The 27,538-nt window shown below is 41.5% G+C and overlaps 3 protein-coding genes across 7 annotated transcripts; 1 reads left to right on the top strand and 2 right to left on the bottom strand.

Moving 5' to 3' along the window:
* The first annotated feature begins 218 nt into the window (after positions 1-218).
* tmx2a (thioredoxin-related transmembrane protein 2a) lies at positions 219-5,503 on the top strand. The gene is made up of 8 exons (XM_083560664.1): positions 219-478; positions 968-1,028; positions 2,394-2,507; positions 3,120-3,196; positions 3,283-3,389; positions 3,470-3,535; positions 3,674-3,803; positions 4,416-5,503. The coding sequence occupies exons 1-8, from the start codon at positions 284-286 to the stop codon at positions 4,578-4,580; spliced, it is 915 nt and encodes a 304-aa protein (XP_083416790.1). The 5' UTR covers positions 219-283; the 3' UTR covers positions 4,581-5,503.
* Positions 5,383-18,797, bottom strand: zdhhc5b (zDHHC palmitoyltransferase 5b). 2 transcript variants are annotated; one of them, XM_083560602.1, is made up of 12 exons: positions 18,555-18,797; positions 13,952-15,299; positions 13,725-13,846; positions 12,737-12,894; positions 12,479-12,651; positions 11,703-11,805; positions 11,520-11,611; positions 11,304-11,418; positions 10,370-10,478; positions 10,154-10,254; positions 8,451-9,205; positions 5,383-6,878 (listed from the first exon to the last, which is right to left on the bottom strand). In XM_083560602.1, the coding sequence occupies exons 2-12, from the start codon at positions 14,086-14,088 to the stop codon at positions 6,773-6,775; spliced, it is 1,971 nt and encodes a 656-aa protein (XP_083416728.1). In that variant the 5' UTR covers positions 14,089-15,299; positions 18,555-18,797; the 3' UTR covers positions 5,383-6,772. The 2 variants fall into 2 exon arrangements, with proteins under 2 accessions (XP_083416728.1, XP_083416729.1); XM_083560603.1 differs by lacking the exon at positions 18,555-18,797 and adding an exon at positions 18,166-18,499.
* An 840-nt stretch (positions 18,798-19,637) lies between these two features.
* Positions 19,638-27,529, bottom strand: clp1 (cleavage factor polyribonucleotide kinase subunit 1). 4 transcript variants are annotated; one of them, XM_083560630.1, is made up of 6 exons: positions 27,407-27,527; positions 26,911-27,191; positions 26,238-26,345; positions 26,030-26,149; positions 25,784-25,921; positions 19,638-20,960 (listed from the first exon to the last, which is right to left on the bottom strand). In XM_083560630.1, the coding sequence occupies exons 2-6, from the start codon at positions 27,187-27,189 to the stop codon at positions 20,265-20,267; spliced, it is 1,341 nt and encodes a 446-aa protein (XP_083416756.1). In that variant the 5' UTR covers positions 27,190-27,191; positions 27,407-27,527; the 3' UTR covers positions 19,638-20,264. The 4 variants fall into 4 exon arrangements, with proteins under 4 accessions (XP_083416756.1, XP_083416755.1, XP_083416754.1 ...); XM_083560629.1 differs by having other exon boundaries at positions 27,273-27,409; XM_083560628.1 differs by having other exon boundaries at positions 25,784-26,149; positions 27,407-27,529.
* Between the last annotated feature and the right edge of the window lie 9 nt (positions 27,530-27,538).

Below are 27,538 nucleotides of genomic sequence, written 5' to 3'. Positions count from 1 at the left end.
AAGAAAGAGATTATAAACAAGACAAAATCTTAAAATCTTAAATGTTTCACCATAATAAAGCTGCATTTCAACTACTAACACAGACACACATTTGTCTTAATATCTTTACTCTAACAAACCAATCCTGTCTGTGTGGGGACATATAGTACCTACCATGATATAAAACCCCCCCCACACACACACACACACACACACACACCTGTTGCTGTCCTATTTCTGCTCACTCCTCTTTCTTCTGCCTTGTCCCTCATTGCATGCACTTTTTCTCACTTCACAAACCTGCATGAAAATGGGATTCATCACCGGTTTGTTCGCCTTTTTCTTCCACCTGCCACAGATTTATAAGTGGCTCCTAAAGCCATATTATTTTCTGTCATTTCTTCTGTCGGTGGCTTTCCTTGCTGTGCGAAAATGTCCGGGTGTGTGTGAGCACTTACCCTCTCAGAGAGAAGACGGAGACTCCTGCAATTTTGACTGGGTTAGTTAAACATGCTTTACATTGCAGGTTATTGAACCCAAAAACACTGTAATTTAATGTTATTTAACTAGAAGAACTCAGTTTTTAGTATTTTTAATATGAATTCAAGGAAAAGTCCACTCTGAAACAGAGTTGAACAGGTTGATTTTGTGCTATTTTGTTAAATAAGGCCATAATTGTATTATTCCAGTGAGTAGTTAGAATTTATGAGCCACAAGGAGGACATTGCTAATGCAGTTTTAATGGCATTTAATAGAAGAAATAATGCAAACATTAGGAATGATGTTCATGTTTGCCTTTTTTTTTTCCGCTTGCTATGTTCGTGCCTCATCTATTATAACGAGATGATTCAGAATAATAGTAAGAAAGGTATTGGTGCAAATGCAATGAAGCTAAAGCTCTGTATCATGCTGATCAGTTCAAATTAGTTCGGTCTTGGGTCTTAAATTTAGATCATACACTGTATTTCCATCCTGTAATGTGTTACAGAGGGAGTTGGAGATTCTCATGTTCCTTAGTGCCATTGTTATGATGAAGAACCGCAGAGCGAGTGAGTGGATGTCATGTACTGTTCATATGTTTGCCATATTCCAGAAGTACATGAATGAAATATCAATACAAACCCTAAACTCAGAAAAGTGTATTTTCTTATGAGTACATGTTTTATTTTGTTTACACCACAATACATTTCCAATGAATGCAATTTTGGATTCATAACAAATGACACATAGTATTCACCCATTTAGCTAATGATGTTTCATTAGAAACATCTATTTGAAGACTTTAGAAGCAAAGAAAAGTCATCACATCTCTGTAGGATAGAATAAACCTCAGGAACAGCTTCACCTAAACTTTTAAATTGCTGACACTGGAGAATCCTTCTTTGTCATCTTCTTCGTCTTCTTGTCCTTCCTTCTTTCTTAAATCACACAATTTAACAATTGATTTGTACAATTTTACTTACTGTTACATTTATTGTACACAGATCATCCTGTACAATTACTAATAAAGAATTCATAAACACCAGCTGACCAATCAGATTGAAGAATGAATCAATGGTGTTAAGAAATATGCCTTTAAACCAGTAGCCATGCATTTCACACCTGAGCCTTCAGTGGAAGTCAATCCACCTCTTAATACCATTATTATTACGTCACCGCTATAGAAACCAACAATATTATAGAGAAACGCAGTAGAACAGAGCGCTATCACAGACAGGAATCTCATACAGTGAGATGAATGCCATTTCTAAACCAAGAAACCCAATGAACACAATTCAACACGTCTCCTTTCACTGCAGCCACAGTTGCACCATTCCTGGTTTTCCATTTATTTCTGTGCATTTTTTTCCATGCATTACGGTTGGTTTATCCGGTGGATTTGAAATGGAGTCAAATTGTGTGCCAAACTTTTCCCGAACAGACTATCTTGTAAATGTCTTTGTAAGTGTATCTGGGACCAAATCAATTCAACTCAAAACAATTCAAATCAAATCCACACAAATATGCGTACTAGATACCCCTGTTTTCGCCAAATTCAAATCTGATTGGTTAAAACAACAGCATGTACTTTAGGCCACAGGAGCCTGCACTGATTCTGAAGTGATGTCACATGGCAACAAGTGATGTGTCGGTTGAAATCTGATTGGATAGAAACTCTAACCTAAACTCCAGAAAGCAGCACAAGCACGAGAACTCAATGAAGCGAAGAGAATTTGGGAATACGTTAATATATATTCATGAAAACAAAATATTGAACAGAAAAGGCCTTTCTGACCCTGATGGCCAGCCACTGCTTTAAAGGGTGTAACTGTATATTGCTTGTATATTGGGTGAGCTCCACCTGCCACATTTTGATTATATGTTCTAAATGATGCCAATGTGGGAACCTTTCCTTTCTTTCTTTGTGTCATCAGTAACTCTGGAGCAGCATATAGGAAACATTTTCCTCTTCAGTAAGGTGGCGAACGTGGTGCTGTTCTTCAGAGTGGACCTGAGATTCGGCCTGCTCTACGTCACACTGTGTGTCGGTAAAAAGCCCTATATTATGGACTATATACTAAATATTATACATTTGACCAAGAGGTGTCATATACATTCTAGAGCCAAAAGTATGTGGACACACGCCCTACATATCCATGTGCTTTTTTTGAACATTCTATTCTACTAGTCTTCTTCTTACTTTTTTTGGAAAGAACACATTTTTGTCTGTTATGTTTGGGATTTTTCATCATTCAGCCACAGGAACATTAGTGAGATCAGGGGCTCATGTTCGGGGAGGAGGTCTAGGGTGTCGTCATTTTATTGTGGGGTTGAGGTCAGGGTTCTCAAGTTCATCCACTAGAACTTTTTGCTTTACAAATCATTCATTGTGTACAGAGCGGTTGCTTTGCTGAAACTAGTCTGGACTTTTCGTGATGTGGGAAGCCAACAAAGACATCCTTTGAGACTGTGCCAATAGTTTTTAAAAAAGAACGACAAATAAATGTGATGCTTGAGTGTTCACATACATTAGGCCATATAGTGTATTACTCATTCACAGAGAAACCTGTAGAAAGTATACTATAATTGCAATTGATCCTATTGGAATATTTGTGTACTGTTGTAAACATTAATATTTATCTGAATACTTTGATCTACAGTATTCCTGATCACATGTAAACCTCCCATATATATGGGTCCGGAATACATCACATATTTCAGTGACAACACCATCGATGTGAGTAAATCATGGTTCATTTAAATGCATACGGTTCTTTTATTTATAGTGCTTTAGTATGAAATGATTGTTTTTTGTGACTTTAGGAGGAACTAGAGAGAGACAGTCGAGTAACGTGGCTTGTCGAGTTCTATGCCAACTGGTCTACAGAGTGTCAGTGTTTTGCACCTGTTTTTGCTGATCTTTCGCTGAAGTAAGACTGCATACAAGAACTCAATACAGTAGTCAGTACAGTACAATGATCATGTGGTTAAAAAAGCTTATATCTTGCAGGTATAACTGTGCTGGACTTAAATTTGGAAAAATAGACATAGGGCATTATGGAGCTGCTGCTGAGAGGTGAATAAGCTTACCTTTTTTCTAGAATTACAAACAATTGTGTGGTCTAAGGGAGCGATAACTGCATCCATCACTATTAAGTGAGCTATATGCTGGACAAAATGAGCAAAACTGTTACAAATATGTTTCTGTGTTCAGGTATAAAGTAAGTCTCTCACCACTCTCCAAGCAACTGCCCACTTTGCTGCTGCTGCAGGGAGGCCATGAATTTGTGCGTCGCCCCCAAGTGGACAAGAAGGGAAGAGCTGTAAGCTGGAGCTTTACAGAGGTAAATGGTGCATTAAATAATTATTGCGGGGTGTAGGAGTGGTTTGTGTAGGAATGGGCAGCATGCAAGATTAACTAGAATTTCTTCTATGCTTTGAAAGAGGGCAGGATTTGACAGAATTATTTTGAAAGGTTACACAATTGGACAGAATGGCTTTGAGAGAGGGCAGGATTGGTCAGAATGGCTTTGAGAGGGGGCAGGATTGGACAGAATGGCTTTGAGAGGGGGCAGGATTGGACAGAATGGCTTTGAGATGGGGCAGGATTGGACAGAATGGCTTTGAGATGGGGCAGGATTGGACAGAATGGCTTTGAGATGGGGTAGGATTGGACAAAATAGCTTTGAGAGGGGGCAGGATTGGACAGAATGGCTTTAAGAAGGGGCAGTATTGGTCAGAATGGCTTTGGGAGGGCAGGATTGGTCAGAATGGCTTTGTAGACTTATTTGTAGACTCCCATCTTTAAGGGCAATTTTCCTTTTCTTGGCACACCCTACTCACGTCTTTAGAGCTACAGAACTATAAGAATAAGGAAAATAAAGTTATGCACATTAAAAATGATAAAGAAATGATGCTCACTGTGGCCATGATTGAACTACTGTACGATTTTGCAGGAAAATATAATCCGCGAATTCAACCTGAATGAAATACTCGAGAAATGTAAAAAGCTCGGCAAGGGCCGGAATGAGAAGATAGAGGAGCTGGGGTTCGATCCACAGGAGCAACCGGATGGAGATCAACCATTGATGGAGGGGTCAGAGAGCAAAAAAGACAAATAAACGCACAATCCTGAGAGATTTTTGAAAGACTACATTGTTGGCTTTGAATCTCTAAAGAAAACCTGTGGTAAGACAGGTTCCATAACCTTTTTTTTTTTTTTTTTTTTTAAGCTATACCAACAATACACTATTGGAAATTTTTGGAATTTGTGCCATTCAGTAGCTATGCGACTTTGTCTGAAGTATAATAAATCTTTAAAAGAGCAGTTTGTTACATTTGAGAGTAACAAACAAAGAAGCCCTTATGAGAGATCATTAATATTCTACAGCAAATCCATTTTTCCTGACAATAGATAAAATAAATTTTACACAACAGCAGTGCTAAATACTTCACTATGATTGGTCAAAATTTCTATAACAGTTGCCCTGATATTAATTCAAATCAAACGTTTGAATGAACAGGCTCATTTAAATAATAATACTTTATAATTTCTATTGTAAAAGCTCATTCACAGAAACGATCTATGCTAAAAGATTGATAGATCCCCAATATCAGTGCTTGACAACATTGTTTCACGACACAGTAAAAGACAAGAGTTTGCGCTTTCTTGTTTTATTCGTATCCCTGTCCCTTCGTTACTTAATAGCCAATTTAACATAAGTCATAACAGGAAAGAATTTCATGGTGGCTTCAGAACAACAATTCTAACTTCAAATGAAAAATGGTGAACAGTAAACTACTGTAGTGTAAAAGAAAGAAAATCACTTCGGAGTGGGACGGCCTTTAAACATACGAGAGACGGAAATCTATTGGTTACATTCTTATTTATACATTCAGACTTTTCAATAAATGAAACTATCATTTCGGTGTTGCAATATTATTTATTGTTCTGATGGAAATGTGTTGGCTCATGTGACCCAGTGATATCTGCATTACAGTAATACAGACAGGTAGAAAGAAAAAAAAAAAACAAGCAAACAAAATAACCAACCTCCACCTTTAATCCTCGTCCTGTTAATGCGTGCAGGTAAATTAGTTAAAAGCGATCAGTAAAAATACAAAAAAAATACTTGTGTGTCAATGCATAAGCTCTTTTACGTTGCGCTGACCAGTCACAGGTCCTTGGACCTCAAAGCTTTAAACGTGTTACTTACATATTCTCTTTACGTCGCTCACTCGCGCTCACACACACACACACACACACACACGCACTTTTCTTAGCAGGGTCTCTGAAGAGGTTCACAGCTGGAATGTGCTCTAGTAGAGTAGTTTGAGACATCAAAAATTCTTTCTCGGCCGTTTTCTCATACGCATTCAACGCACACACACACACACACACACACACCAATGCAAACTTCAAAGTGAGTATGGTCAGAAAACACTTCATAATCCAGCTCTGGACCAATAAAATTAAAACAAGAACATGAACGGTTCTCCTGTCTCAGTGGCATACAAACAGTGCATCCAGCATGTATTAACACAGGACCAGAGCACTCTTGTCTGGCCAATGATTGAAATGCTTCCTTCCTGATTGATGAATAAAAGAGAAAGGAGCCGTCGTCTTTCACAAAAACGCGTATAGCATCCAGATTGTTTTTTTGTGCTGTAATGATTCAGATGTTGCACTCGCTCCTATTTGCCAAGTGTGCTGTCTGTCAAAAAGCAGGTCCCTGACTACACTTGTCTCTTTGGCTGTGAACTCCAGCTCCGGTTCTGACTGGCTGATGCAGCCGTCTATTATATCCAACAAACAAACAAACTCAAATGCTGTGCAGATGTGCTACTATTGTTGGCATTCCTATCAAACATATTTAATAAATCTTACAATATACTGTATCAGTACCTGTATAAAATAATATAAAGAAAAAAAAAAAGAAACGTAAAAAATACAAGTTGATAGTCCAGAGTATGCAGGGAAAACCGCTTGTGATTTTGAGTTCCATTGGAGTCTGAGTAATCGTTCAAACAGCAAAGTCTGGACCAATCGGCCTTTTTGGATTTTAAATGTATTTTTTTTAAATCACGGAGATTCGTCACGAATAAGAAACTCGAGCCAGACACTTATCCACTTTTTTTTCTTTTGCATTTCTTCCTCCTGGATCAATGATGAGTTTTTTTTTTTTGAGTCTTTGTAAAAAAAATTTTGGCTTACATGGATGATCTGCTTTCCGCTCGTCCTCGCAGCAGAAGACGAGAGTGAATCCTGTGCGTCGTTTAAAAACAAAACAAAAAAACAATAAAATAAAAAACCTCATACTGAAATCTCATATGTTGTTCCTCCGACACCGCTCACTTTCTTTACGCCACCGCCAGGTTTGTGCATGTGGCTGCTGGGATTGGTTAGTCTCTGCCTAGAGCTGGTTGGTTGAACGGAAAAAAAAAAAAAAGACAGACATGAGGAAAGAAAATAAGTTTAAAAAAAAAAAAAAAAGTTTCATGATAATTAGCAACAGTGCTTTCAATACGTATTCACACCTCTTGGACTTTTCCACATTTTCTAGTCAATATAAAACTAAAATGATAGTGGAATAGTGGAAGATTTGATGCTTCGATACGAGGAGCCTGAGACTACCAATCTCACAGTCGAATCTTCGCAGAGGTGTTATGAAACGAGGATCATGCGATTTTGGTGATATGGGGGTGCTCAATGTCTGATTTCACATAGTACCTCCTAATAGGTTTTTCTCCTGATAAGTTAATATACACCCTTTGACAGATTTAAGTTTCACTTTCCACGATCTGTAACTGACACAGGAGCATCTTGGCAGCAGGGATTTAAATATTTAACAAAAGAGGTTGACCAATTTATCGGCACCGATACTTGATTGCTGAAACTTTCAGCAAAAATCCATATAGTTCGTTTTCCCAGCTTCCGGTCCGCTGTCGTTACGAGAGCGGCCTCTAGAGGCGAGTCACTGACACAACATGCTGTTTGTTTTTAACATGCTGTTTGATTTGTTATTTATAATGTATTAAATATATAATTATATTTATTAATTAATATATTTAATTTTTTTCTTTAGCACATTTTCATGATTTAGTAATTTTTTTTAAACTGTGGAATAAAGTTCACTACTTGTGTTTGCGTTTTTTATATCCAGTATCCATCTTAAAAACTACAGGGGGATTAATTGGTTATCGGCAAGTAGATCAAACCTAGCTATAGATCAGTTGACCTCTATTGAACAATGTTTTGGATAAGGTATATTCTGTTCTAACTTAATTCTGTAATTTAAAAAAAATTGTTTTTCAGTGCATCGATGTTGCACTTAGAGCTCGCTCGCGATTTAAAAATGCAAACTCCGATCTGCAGTGCGGCCTTTCTGCAGTTATTTGTTATTTTTTAGGTTTATTGCTCCAAAACATTGTTATACATCTTTATCTTTGTGTGATGGTCTATATATAGATACATGCAAAGTGAGATTAAAGCATGCCTGTTTTATCATAAACACACACACACACACACACACACACACACAGACAGACAGACAGACACAATGCACAAAACAAGCAACACACATTTATAGTGACAAACAAAATGAACAAAATGAGACAAACCTTAGCACAGAGACAGTGTCATCCTTAATGGTCACAAGGCAGGAGAAGTGAGGAAGAGACAGTAGAGGAAGAGCAGGCAGATAAAAATAAAGGAGGAAAAAGGGAAATGGTGGAACAAGAACATGGCAGACACACAGGCAAAAGAAGAAGAGGCAGCAGGAGAGTGGAAATAATATGTGGTAAGAAAGTTAGTGATTAAATAGAGAAAGCGTGAGTGAGAGATAGAAATATATAAACCCAAAAAAAAACACAGAGAACCAAACCTCAGCAGTGAAACAATACTTTTCCATTTTTAAAAGTGAGACGATGCGTGTGTTGGGGGACGGGACGGAAAAAGAGGGGAAACTGCATTGTCTGTAAGCGTTACTCACTTTGATGTGGATGTCCCACCCCCTGTGTTATTTGGGCATTGCCGTAACTCCGCTCCACCTGCGTAGGACAATGATTTGCCCATAGGATTGCTTCCTGGGGTGGGACCAGGAGGAGGCGAACCCAAAGAGCGAGCGCGAGGAGACAGGGGCGGAGCTCGGGAAGGGGGTGGGCTCGTGGGGCGCAGGAAAGGTCTGTTGGGGGAGGGTCTTAGGGGGGCAGGACAGGCCTGGAGAGAGCCCTCCCTCTGCTGAGCAGACAAGTACGGTGAGGTGTAACCCATGAGGGGTGGAGCCGCGGGAGTAGAACCGAGCGAGCGTGGGGGAGCCGGCCTGGGTGGGGACAACTCAGGAGCAGCCGATTCAAACTCCGGACTCTCCGAAGGCGTCAGCAGGCTGTCGTAGGACAGGCTGCCGTTCCGTGTCTGATTGGCCAAGCTTTTATAGCTGGTAGAAGTCGTGCCTTCAGACAGCAGTGGCCCGAGTGCATTGTGGGTCGTCTGAGCAGAGCGGATGCTGGAGGAGCACGAGGCCACCGCTGAGTGAAGGATTGTGTCGGTGAAGGAAGGATAAGACCGCCCTCCGAGAGCAGACGGCCCACCCGTTCCCCCCGAGCCTGCTCTGCCTCCCTCCCCTCCCCCTCCTGGTCGCCACCCAGAAATCCCCCGGCCCGAAAGACTAGGCTCCGAGCGATAGCTGGCATGCCCGGTTGACAGGGGGACGGAGGGCGACTCTGTCACACTGTCCCCCCGATTCATCTGAGAGAAAGACACACAGAGGGAGACAGTGTACCAAAGGGTCCAAACAGCAGCAGCAAAACCAAGGGAAGGTTTAAAGATGATGTGAAACAGAAACCAATGCCAAACAGTTTCGAGTACGTTTGTGGAGATTTGTGTTTATTCAGCCACAAGGCTGTTAGTAAAGTCAGGTACTGGTGTAGGTGAGGTGAGAAGGCCTGGGGTACAGTCAGTGTCTCAAATCATCCCTAAGGTTTTTAATAAGGTTGAGGTCAGAGCTTTATAGCAGTAGATCTTCCTCTCCAATATATTTAAGCATATCTTTATGGAGCTTAGCTTTGTGCACAGGTGCATTGTCATGCTGAAGCAGGTTTGAGTATCCTAGTTCAAGTGGGACAAACATTTTATGCTACTGCATCCAAAGACACCCTATACAATTGTGTTTCTTTCAGTTTTGTTTGGGAAAGTCATGTGTCCCATTACTTTTGTCCATATAGTGTATGATACGGCTTAACAGCCATCTTGTGCAAGTGTTGTGTTTTTGTTTTGTTCATAATGTTTGAGTTCATAAAACAAAAACATTTGACTATTCTGCATCCATCCAATTCAAACATCTGCGTTTCAGCTATTTATGTTTTTTTTTTTTTTTTCACATCATATTTAACCAAAGGGGCAGGAGAAGACAACCCTGAAGATTGAGAGGTTCCCAAGAACTGGCACAATATGAGGCGAATATAACCACAGTGCAAAACAACACAACATACGCCATACACACAGCAGCACACACGCAGCAGCAAACACACTCAGTGACAATTTACTCGCTAATCGCTTTCTACACAGTCATTAGGAGGTAACACAAAGATAAATACAGACAGTATTTGTGCATTTAAAGATTGCAAAAACATCTCAGTGAAGAGTCTGATCTTAACCCTTAAATGCGTGTGTGCGCGCATCTGCACGCTTTCCTACCTTGTGCGTGGAATACGGGTGTTTTTTCCCCGGACTGCTATAGGACGGTCGATATTTATATAATGCCGGTGTGGGTGGAGCTTCAGTCAAAAGACTGCTCTCTGATTGGAAGATATTGAAACCATCAAGAGGATGGTTGAAGAATCAACACAAATCATGACATTTTATATTATTTTATAAGGATCTAGACTGGATGGGTCAGGCTGACGTACAGACCTTCATTGTGTGTGTGATGCAGCCCTTGGAATCGATGATCTGGTTTAGGAGGTGGTGGCGGCTCAATGTCTGTAGACTGACTTTCCATGGCCTCCAGACTGCTCTTAGACTAGAACACACACACACACACAATTTTATTTATGCATGTATAACGAAATGCTCATCATTAGGTGTGATATTAACAAAACCAAAAAAAATCTCTATATATTTTTGGATTTTATCGATAACGGTCAGCTTATGCAGATTTATTTATTTTTTGCTGAGTGGACGGTCAGTTTATCTTCATTTATCCAGACTTCATCACGTGATGTATGCGTGCACTCTAAGTGTTTGGGTTTTGCAATATACTCGATAATGTCAAATCACACATCGTTAAAACTTCAACTACTAATTTACAAGATCTTTAGGCTGAGAGGAGATTACACGCTCAAGCAAAAACATACGTCTTTTTAAAGTTGTACAACGAAAAACAAGCTAAAATATAATCTAGAGTCTAGGCCATTCTGCAGACAGAGCAGACAGAATAATTTAAGCTGATAGGAAGGTTCAAACTGTGAAGATCAGATCAGCTCAGCTTGAGAAGGGGAAGTGCAGTGTTGGACTTCTGATCAGAAGGTCCTGAGTTAAAATCCCAGTACCACCAGCTCAGAATGCACAACACCAGAAGATCCCATTGGGTTGTATTTGTTCCAGCTAAAACCAGAATGTACTGCAGACCAAAAGTAGGAAGTTCAGAACTGGAAAAAGACCAGCAATGTTTTATCAATCTACAACTGTCTAGTTTTGTTTTCCACAAAAATTTTGTAAAAATGTTGAAATGTAAATATAAACTTGGCTATAAAAAGTACAAGGTGTAGTTCACCAATATAAAAACGGCATTCCATTATAGGTGTATAGGCAACACGTGTGTTTGTGTTTACTTGAGAATGTATACCTGCTGGATCCCATTGTCCAGCACTTTAGCAGAGAGCTGTGCTTCTGAAAGTTGAGGCCGCAGAAATGGAGGTTGGACCTGAAGTGTCTGGGTCTGCCTCAGCCTCCCTATGTACCTGTATATATACACACACACACACACACACACCAAAATCAGTACAATGCTGCTACTATCTAAGATAAAAACACATATACAGATTTTTAAAATAGTGTAGACCTTGGCGCTTGTGAGCTACAGAGCACATGAGACACGTTTTTACAACATCCGTGTGTGAACGGGTTGACGCCCCCTCTGAACTTCCCCGTAACCTGAAAAGAAAAAGAAACACAAATTAAACACTTTTCTATACCCAAAGTATGCTAGATTCCTATACTGCCTCACAGGCATGCAGACACACACCTGTTCATTTGTTGTTCTTCCTCTGGATACCAGGACAATGTGGAATCCAGTGAGTCCTGCCACTGGGACAAAGAAAAGACCTGCGATACACATCACTGCCATGCTGAAGCCTGTGTTAAGGACTTATCTCATAACGCTCGACTGGCTGTTCATATAGAAACCTACTTTCTCTGCAACATTTCAGAAAAAAGTGCTGATAAAGACTGTACAGGAAGTTTGCATGGCACTTGTGTGTCGGAGAGTGTGAGCAGAAGGTTAGCAATGGAATATGCGAGCCAAGATCACAGGCATTTGAATGTATTTGCGACCAAGTTCTTGCATCACAGTTCATGCAAATCACCCAGTAGAGGATGGGTTCTCTTTTGAGACACTTTCCTCTCAAAGGTGGTTGCTCAGTGAGTAAGGCATTGTTCTGTGGATCGCTGGGCCCTTGAGCAAGGTCCTTAACCGTCAACTGCTCAGCTGTAAGTAGCTATGGAAAAGGGCATCTCCCAAATGCCATAGATGTGAGTTTAAATGCAAAGGTGTTTGATTTGACTTGAACCAATGACATTTCACAACCAAACCCACATGATATTCAACACACACAGTGTAAAGCAAGTTGGTTCACAGGTGTCTAAGGCAAGGGATCTTTTCCTTTAAAAGAATCAGAGCTGATTTAATTTTTGGGTAGCACGTTTGCACATTAGACCTGGTTTAGCTTTGTGACATGGGAGAAACCGGAAACACGTGGAAGCTAAGAAAAGACAAACTGATGCCTTGAGTTAAAAGGATACGTAACTCCAGAATGCACTTCATCCAGCTCTTCGGTGTGATAGAGGATGTACAGCAGACTGAATCCAAACACACTCATTATGTGTATAGTGAGGGATAAAAGGAACAGGAAGAAATAACGGTAGTTCCGCCTTCCTATGCAGTTATTCACCCAAGGACAGTGATGGTCAAACTCCTAAATTCGGAAGAGACCGATGTTAAACAGATGTGCAAGGAAAGGACATGAAGTGCGGGGCAGAACAGAGTGAAAGGGTGTCTACCTCGACGCAGTTGTCACACACGGAGCAGTGCGAGCATCGGGGGGGTCTGTAAAAGCGGCACGTGGAACACCATTTCATGCGCACCTGAATACCCCTCACCTCCACCGTCTTATAAAGAGGAGCCCGGAAGTCATCCTCCTTATCTTCATCTTCCTCCGCTGCATGACAGAAACAGACATAAATGATCTGCAAACAGCTGTTAAAAGATGTATTACAGTTAAAGGGGGGATTTTGGAAAATATTTTAAGTTGGAAACTTGCCAGGAATTTCTGGGAATTTATATTAAACTATCATATACAAACGTGATTGTATACATTAGTTTGGTCATAAGCTGCATGCAAACTGATTTTAAAGAATGCCATTTTTGACTTTGATTTAATTGTTAGTAATTTTGTTACACAATAGTTAACACACAGCACAGGGAAGTTTTAAACAAATTTCTGTAATTTACGTAAATTACACACCAAGATGGAATCTTTTTTTACAATATTATGTGTGCAGGATTTAAAAAATTGTGTATGTTATGTTATGGAGGTTGTTTTAACCAAGAACATCCTGCAAATTTTTTTTCACTACTTTTAAGTTCCCGTTTATAGACAATTTTGTAAACTCACAGTTTATTTTTGGTAATTCCTAGTTTTTTATCCCGGTAATTTGAATGGAAAGTTTCGAGTCTTGAAAAATGATGGGTGGGAGGGTGTTACTTATGGTATATAGAAATTTATATGGCTTGAATGTGACATTGATTTGGCTGGCGCTAATAGGATATCGCTTCTCTAGCGACAACTTGGTGATGCTCCACATTTTTGTATGAAACCTTTTAAATAACACTGATGGAAAGAGGAATCAACATTTTAGGGAGGTAGCAGTACCTCAGAGTCCCATCAGGATGGACTACGCCATGCCATCGATCATTTTCCTATATTTAATAGTTTCTATTGCTTTAATTCCTACAGATCGTTCACTCTTTATCAGCGTGAGTTTGTACCTCTAGGGAAAGTGCCTGGGTCCATAAACGTAGCCATGCAAAAGTTGGCCAGAGTGAAGAGGAAGACCACGGCGATGCAGACAGGAATGGAAGAGGAGAAACGCTCGGCCAGCCAAGGACCACTACACAGAGAGAGAGAGGAAGAAAAAGAGCAGGAGTCAATACAGTCACACTTTTTTCCCCTGCAAGTCATTTACAAATCAGATGAGCATAAACCCGCGACTTACGTGAAGCATAGGAAAAGCGTCGTAGCCCCAACAAGGAAAACAGTCGCTGCTGATACAGGCACATAGCGACTGGGACGAAAGCGGTGCGAAGGGGAGGGGTCTCCGAGAGCCCCACCCACACTGAGACCGGCAGGCATTGGGGAGAAAACCGAAGGCTAAAAGCGGGCGGGGCGGGGGAACGGAAAAACTAGCGCTCGTCGTCCGCTCACCAAGCTACAGGATTAAAGCGTGATCATTGTAAAAAATTACTTCCGTAGTAACCGTTGATGGAGAATAATAAAAACAATTAAATATGGTCATTATAAATTATACAACGGAACGTAAAAAAAAAAAAAGCCTTAAAATTCAAGGTGCACATGAACCAAAAAATTTTCATGAACACTGATGGACACAGTGCAGGTGTGTGCTTATGCATAAAAATACAAATAGAATATATGATTGAACTGTGATAAAATAGATCTATAGTTCTGTCAAAAAAAAATACATTTATATGGCTTGAATATGACACGATTTAGCAGAAAGGAGAACGCTTAAAAAAATTGTTTTAAATAAAATCAATTAAAAGATCATTTAGTGCAAACCGCTTCTGTGTTTCGGCGATCGTAGACGGAGAGGATGAAGAGAAACAGCAGCAAACAAAGCAGTCAGTGATGCAGGAAGCCCAGTTACCTGACTTACAGTACTTTTCCTTAAGAACAAGGTAAACGTTTCAAAGTACTCAAGTGTTCAGTGAATGCGTGAGTCAAAAATAAAGACACCCTCTCCAAAAAAAAAACTAAACAAAAAAATAAAAAATGTTAAACAAAAGTATATTAAACAATGGAGGGGTGAAGGGAAATAATGAGTCAAACTGAAAAGGAAACAATGGAATGAAAACTCTGCCACAGTCTCAGCAGGAGCCCCAGCGCCCGCTGGGATGGTCCGTCTAATAAAAGATCGTAATTATGAAGATTAAGAACAAAACCGGCACTCTTGTGGTCTTCTGGCCTAAATGACAACTCATTCTTCTGAACTTAACTCATCCCAGGGGGAAAAAATTGTCTCTTCATCAGAAATATTGTGAACGCTCGAGTATTTCAGTATCCATGTGGAGATGCTGAGGTCTGGAGTCCTTCAGATGGCTGCATGTACACACACGGCCCCCTCGCATGTGTGCCTTTCTACAGGGGCGGGTGTGTACGTCATGGCACCCGTGTGAGTCCAAAAGCATTTTAGCTCCATTTGGCAACCCATCAGGCCCTTCTTTGTTTTACGGGAAACCGAAATGAATGGAGTTTATGAGCATTTCCGGAACGGATTCTTTTCTTTCCCTCCGTTTCTCGTCCTATAAGCAGGTCGCAGGTTCAACCTGTGGGAAGGAAAAGAAAATGTTAGAGAAACGATCATAAGAAAAAAACATTGCAGTGTGCTTATATTAGACAAACTACTCTGTCCCTAGTGTTACAAAGCATCGAATCTGTAGACTCCTTCCATGAATGCGCTTTAAACAAAAAGATGATATGAAAATAATTATTATATGAAAATAGGCCCATATCAAAAAGTTACTACTTGCAGAACGCCACTAGTGTCAGGTTGTGCTGGTACAGAGCAATAATCAACACCTTCATAATTACTGTTGAGTATGTGCTCAAAGTTGGTCAGAAATATTTTGCAATAAACGTGAGACAGGCACAGCCCTAACATACGTGTACACAACTTGTTGAAACCTGATCATTTGCCTATTCCTACAGTCACATCTGACTCACCAGAGAAAGGGTGCGACCTCATGACACTTCAATTCATTTGAATTTATCTTGATGCAGTTCTGCATTCCAATAGCACTTTTAATTGAGCCTGAACAGCATAAATATCAGTAAATGATGACACGCTGTTTAAGGAAAGCATAACACAATGTACACAGATACAAATTATCTGCGACAATGCACAGATCGATCCTCCTCTTCACCTCCAGATATTATTCGAGTGCCGATGCCTCAACAACCGCTCGCTGTTTTGACTCTGGTTTAAGTGTACATGTTATTTATCACCTCCTTATCAGAATATATGAGGAACATCCTCAAAATACTTAAATTATGACCTTCGGTTTGCAAACATCATTTCAGCTAGCTGGAGTGATTTGCAAAACCATACACCGTTCTCATATTGGCGTTTTTTTGCTTTAAAAACGTGTTTACGCAAAGTTTCCCATCCTCCAAGAGCTATGAACATGATCAAATTCAATTCCGTTGCAATTCAATTAGCAATGGACTCTGCCTCAAAGAAGCTTACCAGAGATTTATAGGTTATAAACTTTTCATTTATGTTAGTGCCTATAAGTTTCTGTGCCAGCCAGTGGTGACTGTGACATAAAAAAATAAACCTCCCTGAGATGGTATGAGGGAGAAGCCATGCGAGGAACCAGACTCAGAAGGGGAACCCATCCTCCTCTCTGAGGCACCAAATGTCCGATTGTTATAGTTTATTTTTTTTAAACATTTTATACACTTTTTTATATTAATTACAATCCAAATTTATCCTCATAGTTCTGAAGTTGCTCAGCATCTTCATTGATATTTAGACTGGTCATGAGGAACCATCCTCAACTACACAAAGCGATCTCCAATTAAAGAGAACTCCATCCAGAGTTAGGGCATCGAGACGATTCAGGCAGAACCAAAAAGGAGGGGACAGGATTACTGGTCACTTGTACATGCAAGGAGAATAAAGAGTAACATACAACCTCTGAGACTAACAGCCTGTCAAACACATCTCTTTCCGACCTGCTGCTCCTCAGGGCAGCATTACACACCCTGACGAAAGTGCAAGCTGCCCTCTTTGGCACTCATGAACACACAGATGCACAAGATCATACGGTTTCCCTGTGAAATACAGGGAAGAAAAAAGTACGCCATTCATCCCACAAAACCTGCAGTCACAGTACACCTTCAGGGGGTAACATTCCTATGGATACCTGGTACAAAGTGATATTTTAGGTAGCAAGTGAACAAGTTGACGTGTTCGAAGCAGGAAAAATGGGCGAGCGTAAGGATTTGAGAGTTTGACAAATTGTGACGTCTAGACGTCTGGGTTAGAGCATCTCCAAAACTGCAGCTCTTGTAAGATATTCCTGGTCTGCAGTGGTCAGTATCGATCAAAAAGTGCTCCAAGGGAGGAACAGTGGTGAACCGGCGACAGGATCACAGCTCATTGATGCACGTGAGGAGCGAAGGCTGGTCCGTGTGGTCCGATCCAACAGACGAACTCCTGTAGCTTAAACTGCTGAAGATGTTCATGCTGTTAATGCGCGATGGATCAGTTTTGGGACCAACACATTATTAGACAGGTGGTCATAATGTTATACCTGTACAACAAAACGCTCCAACATGACTGAAGATGTCATGCTGTGATGCATCGGTCTCCTATCGGTCACACATCTTCACGTGACCTAAATTTGCAGACCACGCCACTAAATCATCCTCAACATTCTATTTTAATCAATATCCTATAAAAGCCTACTGAAAGTGTATTTCATTAATCATGACCGGTTGGTTGTATATTTATGGTTGATTTCAACACTGGAAACCTGCGGTACCTGATACACTCGTATCAGGACATGATAGACGTATTGGATTATATTCTGTAATTAGATACAGAAAATAATTACATCATATAATAAAATCACAGGTTTCCACTTAGACACTGAGGATGTAATGCACAATATATATGAAATTGGTGGACACATTTGTGGACTCAAATATTAATATTAAAAGGTTTACCCTTTAAAACAAAACTGACAGGCTGTCAAAATGTTTATAATTGATTCTAAAAACCAATTCGACCCTCAAATTCACCAGATTTATTCATATTATTAAGAAGTTAAATGAATGTGTGTGGATGGTTATGGAGTCTGGACCCGAAATGTCCCACGCCAATCTTCTGAAACATATCAGTATTTCTCTAAATGAATAAGAAATAAAGCTTTTTAACAACTCAGACGGATTTTCTTTCCTTTTTCGAAACAAATACCTGAATTAAAAACCGCTTTCGGATTGTATGAAGTCTAATAAAAGCGAGAGAGGGAAAGAGAAAGCAAAAAAAGTTTCTCGGCAGAAGGAAACGGCCTGTGGTCCTAAGACGCTAACTAGCAAGCTAAGAGGTTTCAGAAATATTCTCCAGAATAAATAAATGGTAAATATATTGTTATTAGACGCGAGAGAGAAAATTTAATATCTTACTGTTTTGGTTATCCTGGAGGTCTTTATGTTAAACTATGTAACATCTTAAGGCCTTTTGGAGTAGGCCGATATGTCTAAGACTCGGCTAGCTAGTTTTAGCCAGCTAGTTTATTGACTGACAGATAGACGCTGTGAAAATCCTCGTGTTGTTTTCACAGGTGTAGAAAAGTAGCTTAGGCTTTAATCAGGTCTCTCGACGTGTTTCCTGCACGTCCTTTCAGACGTTGAGTCCAGACTAAACACTCAAAATGTCAGGTTGAAGAATTAGCCACCTAGCTTACTATTCTGTCCGAGGTTGAACGCTGAAGCGAGAGAAGTCCCGGGTTTCACGGTTTCCCCTGAATCGAGCTGTACATCCAATAAGGGTTATAAAGCCTTTATTCACTTACCTGGATGCGGTGTGAGAGGAAACGGGGTGGAAACTCCGCTGTGTGCGTGTGAAGAGCGAAAGAGAAGGAGAGAGATTTCTCTAATGCTCTCTTCCCTGTCAACTCCTCACCGCCTCAACTTCCCATCAGCTCAGGTGTATAATAAACTCACATCACTTCCACAAAGCACCAAGTTTCCTTTCACAAACTCAAATCTCTCCCAATTCTCTCCCAATTCTCTCCTCTCACATCTCTTCTAATTCTCTCATCTCTCTCCTCTCAAATCTCTCACAATTCTCTAATCTCTCTTCTTTTCAATGTCTCCCAATTCTCTCATAATTCTCTTCTCTCACATCTCTTCTAATTCTCTCATCTCTCTCATCTCAAATCTCTCCCAATTCTCTCATCTCTCTCATCTTTTTCCTCTCACATCTCTCCCAATCATCTAATCTCTCTCATAATTCTCTCATCTCTCTCCTTTCACATCTCTCCCCATTCTCTCATCTCTCTCCTCTCAAATCTCTCACAATTCTCTCATCTCTCTAAATTCTCTTATCTCACATCTCTCCCAATTCTCTCATCTCTCTCCTCACAAATCTCTTCAAATTCTCTAATCTCGCTCCTCTCATATCTCTCCCAATGCTCTCATCTCTCTTCTCTCACAATTTTTTCATCTCTCTCCTCTCAAAGCTCTCATCTCTCTCCTCACACCTCTCTTAATACTCTCATCTATCATATTTTTCCCAATTCTCTCATCTTTCTCCTCTCGTATATTTCCAATTCTCTCATCTCACATCTCTCTCACTTCTCCCCATTCTCTCATATCTCCCAATTCTCTAATCTCTCATCTTTCCCAATTCTTTCATCTCACATCACTTCCAATTCTCTGATCTCTTTCCCAACTAGTTCATTGTTCTCTTACATCCCATCTCTCCCAACTCATCTTTCTCTTCTATCCGATCTCTCCAAATTCTCCCATCTTTTCCAATTTTTATCCGTTTTCTCCTAAACATTTTCCTATGTCTCCCGAAACTCTCGCCTCCTTCCCCAATTCTCCCATCTCTCACACTTTATCATAAAGATATAACATGAAATCTTACAAACTTGAAAAATCAAATTCCAAACATTTTTATTTATTTTTAAAAATACAAAACATTCAACACGTTTATGACAAACATCCGTCCAAAATAGTTTCACAAAAATAAAATATATCCGCGTCTATTCTTGCATGCAGTTTTGCAAGGAACTGAGAGTGGAGAGGAAATATGAACCGTGAGGAGAGAAGGAAAAGTAAGAAAGAAAGAAGAAAGGGGGAAATAAAAGAAAACAAGAACTGTGGGAAGTAAAGCAAATCATCAACACGAATGAAAGATAGAAATGAGGAGAAAAAATAAATAATTACAAGAGGAGGAAAAATTAAATAAAAATGAATACGGAAAAGAAATGTGAAATAAGGAGTTAAGGATTTAAAAAAAAAAAAAAAACAAAGCTGGAGAGAATTTAACAAAAGCAAGAGGATAGAAAGAGAACAATAAAATAAAATGAATAAAAATAACATGAGGAAACCTGTAATTGAAACTGAGGTAAAAAATAAGGGCACAGTGCCTGATATCTCTGTCTACTGATCCCGCTTCAGTTCATGTACAGATGTAATCTCACTCCATTTCCACATTCCTGATTTTTCCCAGCATGCCAGCCCTCCCACTGATCCCCACCCTTCCCTCCACATCTTTACTTCAGGTCTATGAAGCGAATGTCCATGATGAGCAGTGTGTGGCGCGGCAGCGGTCTGGGTGCAGGAGCCAGTACGGTCATCACCTGAGCCTGAGTGTCCACAGCCGTAACTACGATGAAACCACATACAGGACTCTCTAAAATCCCCCTGCTGCGGCTTTCTCCCCCTTCAGTGTCATCCTCCGCGCAGCTAACGCTCAGCACGTGGTGGGTCAGGTCACGTCCCGGGCTCACGGGAACCAGTTTCAGCTGCGTGTCATCCTGTGACATACCCAGAGGCAGACACGAATCCGGAATGGAGGGAGCACCGATCTTGTAGATGCGTACGTCCGAGAAGCGTACGTCGAAAGCGTGCGGATAGAACGAGATGCCGCGGAACCCGTAGAAATACTCGCGGATCTTGTCGTCACGTGTCTCGCGTCTGCAGTCCTTCGAGCGCTCGACCACACCGCCGGACTTGGGCAGGAGCACGACGCGGACGAAGTGCGGCAGATCGCGTTTCAGCTCGTTGTAGAGGCGTTCCTGATCGAGCACCAGCACCACGTCCACTTGGAATGCTGAAGCGCAGTGGACCAGCGCCTGGTATCCAGAACCCTTCACCCAGCCGCACGTGTTGATGATGCAGCCTCCTACGCTGGCCTTCCGGTTCACCTCGCAGCGTTGTGAGAACACCTCGGCCAGACAGGACGTCAGCTACACGCAGAGAGAGCGAGCATTTAGAGAGATATCAGTATAGTAACGTCAGATTTCTACATTTTATTTCTTGCAAGCTGCTTGTAGAGATACAGAAGATCAAAAGCATGACTGCATTAATCACTTCAGGAAGAATTGACAAGGGCTTAATTTGTAAATCTCAAAGTTGCGTGTACAAATTTTTTGCACGAATCAAACGACAAAAACACATTTACATGGGAGTTGTAATCAAGATTATAAAATACCAGCGAACGCTACAAACTAATAATGGTTTTGTATTGATTATTTTTATATTTCAGAAAGCTAATAAAATCGATGTAAGATTTGACAATATCTTTTGGCATGCATCACATATACAATATTAAATGTCCTTATAACTGTCTAAGTTGATTAAATTTCTCTGTGATTTTAAAACATCAACATGTATATCTGTACATGGTCTTATGGGGCATTAATAGAAAAGAAGTTCTGGAAAGCGAGGAATACCTACATTGCATCAGGCATTTGTAACATTATGAAACTATGAGAAGTGAGGTGAATAACACTGATTATCTCTTCATCATGGCACATGATTGTGGGTGGAATATATTAGGCAACAGGTGAACATGTCCCCAAGTTGATGTGTTAGAAGCAGGAAAAATGGGCAAGCATCTTGTGGGCTGTTGCTGGTCTGCAGTGGTCTTTTTTCTTGCAAAAGTAGTCCAAGGAAGGAACAGTAGTGAACCAGTGACAGGGTCATCGGGGGCAGAGGCTCATTATTGCACGTAGGGAGCCAACAAAAGGGAACCAAGAAAATATTTGGCAGGTGCTCATAATGTTATGCCTGGTCAGTATGTTATGCCTGGTCGATGGTCATAATGTTATGCCTGGTCGATGGTCATAATGTTATGCCTGGTCAGTATGTTATGCCTGGTCAGTATGTTATGCCTGGTCGATGGTCATAATGTTATGCCTGGTCGATGGTCATAATGTTATGCCTGGTCAGTATGTTATGCCTGGTCGATGGTCATAATGTTATGCCTGGTCGATGGTCAGTATGTTATGCCTGGTCGATGGTCAGTATGTTATGCCTGGTCGATGGTCAGTATGTTATGCCTGGTCGATGGTCAGTATGTTATGCCTGGTCGATGGTCAGTATGTTATGCCTGGTCGATGGTCAGTATGTTATGCCTGGTCGATGGTCAGTATGTTATGCCTGGTCAGTATGTTATGCCTGGTCAGTATGTTATGCCTGGTCAGTATGTTATGCCTGGTCAGTATGTTATGCCTGGTCGATGGTCAGTATGTTATGCCTGGTCGATGGTCAGTATGTTATGCCTGGTCGATGGTCAGTATGTTATGCCTGGTCGATGGTCAGTATGTTATGCCTGGTCGATGGTCATAATGTTATGCCTGGTCAGTATGTTATGCCTGGTCATAATGTTATGCCTGGTCGATGGTCAGTATGTTATGCCTGGTCGATGGTCAGTATGTTATGCCTGGTCGATGGTCAGTATGTTATGCCTGGTCGATGGTCAGTATGTTATGCCTGGTCGATGGTCATAATGTTATGCCTGGTCGATGGTCATAATGTTATGCCTGGTCGATGGTCATAATGTTATGCCTGGTCGATGGTCATAATGTTATGCCTGGTCGATGGTCATAATGTTATGCCTGGTCGATGGTCATAATGTTATGCCTGGTCGATGGTCATAATGTTATGCCTGGTCGATGGTCAGTATGTTATGCCTGGTCGATGGTCAGTATGTTATGCCTGGTCGATGGTCAGTATGTTATGCCTGGTCGATGGTCAGTATGTTATGCCTGGTCGATGGTCAGTATGTTATGCCTGGTCGATGGTCAGTATGTTATGCCTGGTCGATGGTCAGTATGTTATGCCTGGTCGATGGTCAGTATGTTATGCCTGGTCGATGGTCAGTATGTTATGCCTGGTCGATGGTCAGTATGTTATGCCTGGTCAGTATGTTATGCCTGGTCATAATGTTATGCCTGGTCGATGGTCATAATGTTATGCCTGGTCAGTATGTTATGCCTGGTCGATGGTCATAATGTTATGCCTGGTCGATGGTCAGTATGTTATGCCTGGTCGATGGTCAGTATGTTATGCCTGGTCAGTATGTTATGCCTGGTCATAATGTTATGCCTGGTCGATGGTCATAATGTTATGCCTGGTCAGTATGTTATGCCTGGTCAGTATGTTATGCCTGGTCAGTATGTTATGCCTGGTCAGTATGTTATGCCTGGTCGATGGTCATAATGTTATGCCTGGTCGATGGTCATAATGTTATGCCTGGTCGATGGTCAGTATGTTATGCCTGGTCGATGGTCAGTATGTTATGCCTGGTCGATGGTCAGTATGTTATGCCTGGTCGATGGTCATAATGTTATGCCTGGTCGATGGTCATAATGTTATGCCTGGTCGATGGTCATAATGTTATGCCTGGTCGATGGTCAGTATGTTATGCCTGGTCGATGGTCAGTATGTTATGCCTGGTCGATGGTCAGTATGTTATGCCTGGTCGATGGTCAGTATGTTATGCCTGGTCGATGGTCATAATGTTATGCCTGGTCGATGGTCATAATGTTATGCCTGGTCGATGGTCAGTATGTTATGCCTGGTCGATGGTCAGTATGTTATGCCTGGTCGATGGTCAGTATGTTATGCCTGGTCGATGGTCAGTATGTTATGCCTGGTCGATGGTCAGTATGTTATGCCTGGTCGATGGTCAGTATGTTATGCCTGGTCGATGGTCAGTATGTTATGCCTGGTCGATGGTCAGTATGTTATGCCTGGTCAGTATGTTATGCCTGGTCATAATGTTATGCCTGGTCGATGGTCATAATGTTATGCCTGGTCAGTATGTTATGCCTGGTCGATGGTCATAATGTTATGCCTGGTCAGTATGTTATGCCTGGTCGATGGTCATAATGTTATGCCTGGTCGATGGTCAGTATGTTATGCCTGGTCAGTATGTTATGCCTGGTCAGTATGTTATGCCTGGTCAGTATGTTATGCCTGGTCGATGGTCATAATGTTATGCCTGGTCGATGGTCAGTATGTTATGCCTGGTCGATGGTCAGTATGTTATGCCTGGTCGATGGTCAGTATGTTATGCCTGGTCGATGGTCAGTATGTTATGCCTGGTCGATGGTCAGTATGTTATGCCTGGTCGATGGTCATAATGTTATGCCTGGTCGATGGTCAGTATGTTATGCCTGGTCGATGGTCAGTATGTTATGCCTGGTCGATGGTCAGTATGTTATGCCTGGTCGATGGTCAGTATGTTATGCCTGGTCGATGGTCAGTATGTTATGCCTGGTCAGTATGTTATGCCTGGTCGATGGTCATAATGTTATGCCTGGTCGATGGTCATAATGTTATGCCTGGTCAGTATGTTATGCCTGGTCGATGGTCAGTATGTTATGCCTGGTCGATGGTCAGTATGTTATGCCTGGTCGATGGTCAGTATGTTATGCCTGGTCGATGGTCAGTATGTTATGCCTGGTCGATGGTCAGTATGTTATGCCTGGTCGATGGTCAGTATGTTATGCCTGGTCGATGGTCAGTATGTTATGCCTGGTCGATGGTCAGTATGTTATGCCTGGTCGATGGTCAGTATGTTATGCCTGGTCATAATGTTATGCCTGGTCGATGGTCATAATGTTATGCCTGGTCGATGGTCAGTATGTTATGCCTGGTCGATGGTCAGTATGTTATGCCTGGTCGATGGTCAGTATGTTATGCCTGGTCGATGGTCAGTATGTTATGCCTGGTCGATGGTCAGTATGTTATGCCTGGTCGATGGTCAGTATGTTATGCCTGGTCGATGGTCAGTATGTTATGCCTGGTCGATGGTCAGTATGTTATGCCTGGTCGATGGTCAGTATGTTATGCCTGGTCAGTATGTTATGCCTGGTCAGTATGTTATGCCTGGTCAGTATGTTATGCCTGGTCGATGGTCATAATGTTATGCCTGGTCAGTATGTTATGCCTGGTCGATGGTCATAATGTTATGCCTGGTCGATGGTCATAATGTTATGCCTGGTCAGTATGTTATGCCTGGTCGATGGTCATAATGTTATGCCTGGTCGATGGTCATAATGTTATGCCTGGTCGATGGTCAGTATGTTATGCCTGGTCGATGGTCAGTATGTTATGCCTGGTCGATGGTCAGTATGTTATGCCTGGTCGATGGTCAGTATGTTATGCCTGGTCGATGGTCAGTATGTTATGCCTGGTCGATGGTCAGTATGTTATGCCTGGTCGATGGTCAGTATGTTATGCCTGGTCGATGGTCAGTATGTTATGCCTGGTCGATGGTCAGTATGTTATGCCTGGTCGATGGTCAGTATGTTATGCCTGGTCAGTATGTTATGCCTGGTCAGTATGTTATGCCTGGTCAGTATGTTATGCCTGGTCAGTATGTTATGCCTGGTCGATGGTCATAATGTTATGCCTGGTCGATGGTCATAATGTTATGCCTGGTCGATGGTCATAATGTTATGCCTGGTCGATGGTCATAATGTTATGCCTGGTTGATGGTCAGTATGTTATGCCTGGTTGATGGTCATAATGTTATGCCTGGTCAGTATGTTATGCCTGGTCAGTATGTTATGCCTGGTCAGTATGTTATGCCTGGTCAGTATGTTATGCCTGGTCAGTATGTTATGCCTGGTCGATGGTCATAATGTTATGCCTGGTCAATATGTTATGCCTGGTTGATAGTCATAATGTTATGCCTTATCGTGTAGAACTGAACCAACAAAAGATTATTGTTTGATTGTTCTGTTGCACTTTGCACCGTGTTAAAGTTACACTTCACCTTGTTATAGAGTTTGATATTGGTCCCAGGTGTTGTGGAGCCGAAGTGAAAGACTAGAGGAGCCTGGACAGAGAAACCTTCTTCGACATCTGCTGGACGCTCAATGTATAGCGCTGACATCGTCCCTGGAACGGACACCTGAAAATATAAAAGAGCATGAAACCCTTTTCCTGTAGCACAGCAGACAATCCACCCAGCACCTGCCTCGTTAAACTCTAATACACTTCTTAGATCATATTCTCTTACGCTGCTTTGGCCAACGTCCAGCTCCACAAGCGTGGGCCTCCTGCCCAACCTCACTGCATAGTTCAGCAGCAGACGACACACCGTGGATTTCCCCACGTCAGTCGGCCCCACCACCATGACCTACACACGTGGCGAAATTGTTTGAATGTTTCTTTACACGTCTAACTATTAAAACACATTAAAAAATGAGACGTAAATGGCGAAGTACCCTCGGCCCTCTCTCGTTGTCTCTCTCAGCCTGCCGTCTCATTTGCTCCAACGCAGCGTGTGTGTTCAGATACAACAGCATAGGGGTGTCTTTGGAGATATACGCTACCTGCATACAATGAAAAGTAAATGTAAAGTGTCACAGTGTACTAGTGATGGGTCATTCATGAGCTCAGAAGATCGAGTAGTTTTAAACAGTAACTCATTCATTTTCTACATCTCATGTAGTTCATCATCTTATGAGTCCTCTGGTCTGAGTTGTTAGTTATTTTTATCACGTGACTTCCATAGACGCCATACAATACATAGATCAGTTTTTTGGGTCCGGATTTTGACATTATTGTTCAAAAATTATGGGAGCCGAGGTACAAAAGAACTAACGACGTGGACAAAAAGATAGGAGAGGTGAATGTAGACATGTTGGGGGATCTGCTTATTAAAAATATGAAATGTTATTTATTTTTGATCAAACAAACAAAATGAACTAAATGACAAAAAAAAAAAAAAGATGATTCACTAAAATGATAATACATGGAGGACATGTGAACAGGTGTTATGTGGCTGGTGTTTTCTGAGTGACATCAGAGTTCCCACCATGATCATGAAGATCCCATGAATATGCAAATTCACATCCTGGGACTTTTTGAACATGCACGAGGCCACCACTATCTCACCTCTGTCTTGCCGCTGAGCGACACGCTGCATCCCTGCCACGTGAACACGGCGATCTTTGAACCAGGTCCGAATGTGTACTTCTTATTCCGGTTCAGTTCGGAGCCGTACACCTCGGCCAAACCGGACAGCAGCTCGAGTTGTACCCGCTCTCCGGCCTCGACCTCAAAACGCAATTCGGTCTCCTTCTCCAGGTCAAAGCGTGAGCCACCTCCGCTCCCAGAGCCTCCTCCAGCGCTCGGGCCTTCATCACCCGTTTTCTCGGGTGCCTCTGTGCTCATCCCTGCGGTAGAAGACAAGAAATCAACTCGAGTCTTAAAGACGAGGACTCATATTTCCTAGCTGCAATCCTATAATCACTTACCATACATATTTAAATGTACAATAAACCTTATTCCTACGTATGTATTTGTTAATTTAGTTGTGCAATGAAGTAGATCAGAGTCGAAACAGAAAAACCCTGCTCACTTTTAATGAAAAAGATATAAAGTATCCCACCTTGTTTTCAAGAAACCCACCAGCGTCTAGGAAACTTGGTCGCGATATGATGACGTCACAGGAAGCGCCGCGCGAGTGCGCCTCCTCATTCACTCATCCAATTCAGTATATAGCGACAGTGAAAATAATTAA

The sequence above is a fragment of the Silurus aristotelis genome, assembly GCF_946808225.1.
Source record: "Silurus aristotelis genome assembly, chromosome: 14".
NCBI classification, from domain to species: domain Eukaryota; kingdom Metazoa; phylum Chordata; class Actinopteri; order Siluriformes; family Siluridae; genus Silurus; species Silurus aristotelis.
The sequence above is the reverse complement of the archived record's forward strand: the minus strand, read 5'-3'. Positions and strand labels throughout refer to the sequence as shown.

Excerpts from the sequence above, each read along its gene's own strand:
- tmx2a (XM_083560664.1), top strand. The coding sequence starts at position 284 with ATGAAAATGGGATTCATCACCGGTTTGTTCGCCTTTTTCTTCCACCTG. Across the intron at positions 479-967 it reads ACTCCTGCAATTTTGACTGG|AGGGAGTTGGAGATTCTCAT; the intron begins GTTAGTTAAACA and ends AATGTGTTACAG. Across the intron at positions 2,508-3,119 it reads CTACGTCACACTGTGTGTCG|TATTCCTGATCACATGTAAA; the intron begins GTAAAAAGCCCT and ends TTTGATCTACAG.
- zdhhc5b (XM_083560602.1), bottom strand. The coding sequence starts at position 14,088 with ATGCCTGCCGGTCTCAGTGTGGGTGGGGCTCTCGGAGACCCCTCCCCT. Across the intron at positions 11,806-12,478 it reads GAAGTGCATTCTGGAGTTAC|CATGGCAGTGATGTGTATCG; the intron begins GTATCCTTTTAA and ends CACAGGCTTCAG. Across the intron at positions 11,419-11,519 it reads TGTAGCTCACAAGCGCCAAG|GTACATAGGGAGGCTGAGGC; the intron begins GTCTACACTATT and ends GTATATATACAG.
- clp1 (XM_083560627.1), bottom strand. Across the intron at positions 26,346-26,910 it reads CGCTCAGCGGCAAGACAGAG|GTAGCGTATATCTCCAAAGA; the intron begins GTGAGATAGTGG and ends CATTGTATGCAG. Across the intron at positions 20,961-25,783 it reads ATATCAAACTCTATAACAAG|CTGACGTCCTGTCTGGCCGA; the intron begins GTGAAGTGTAAC and ends CTCTGCGTGTAG.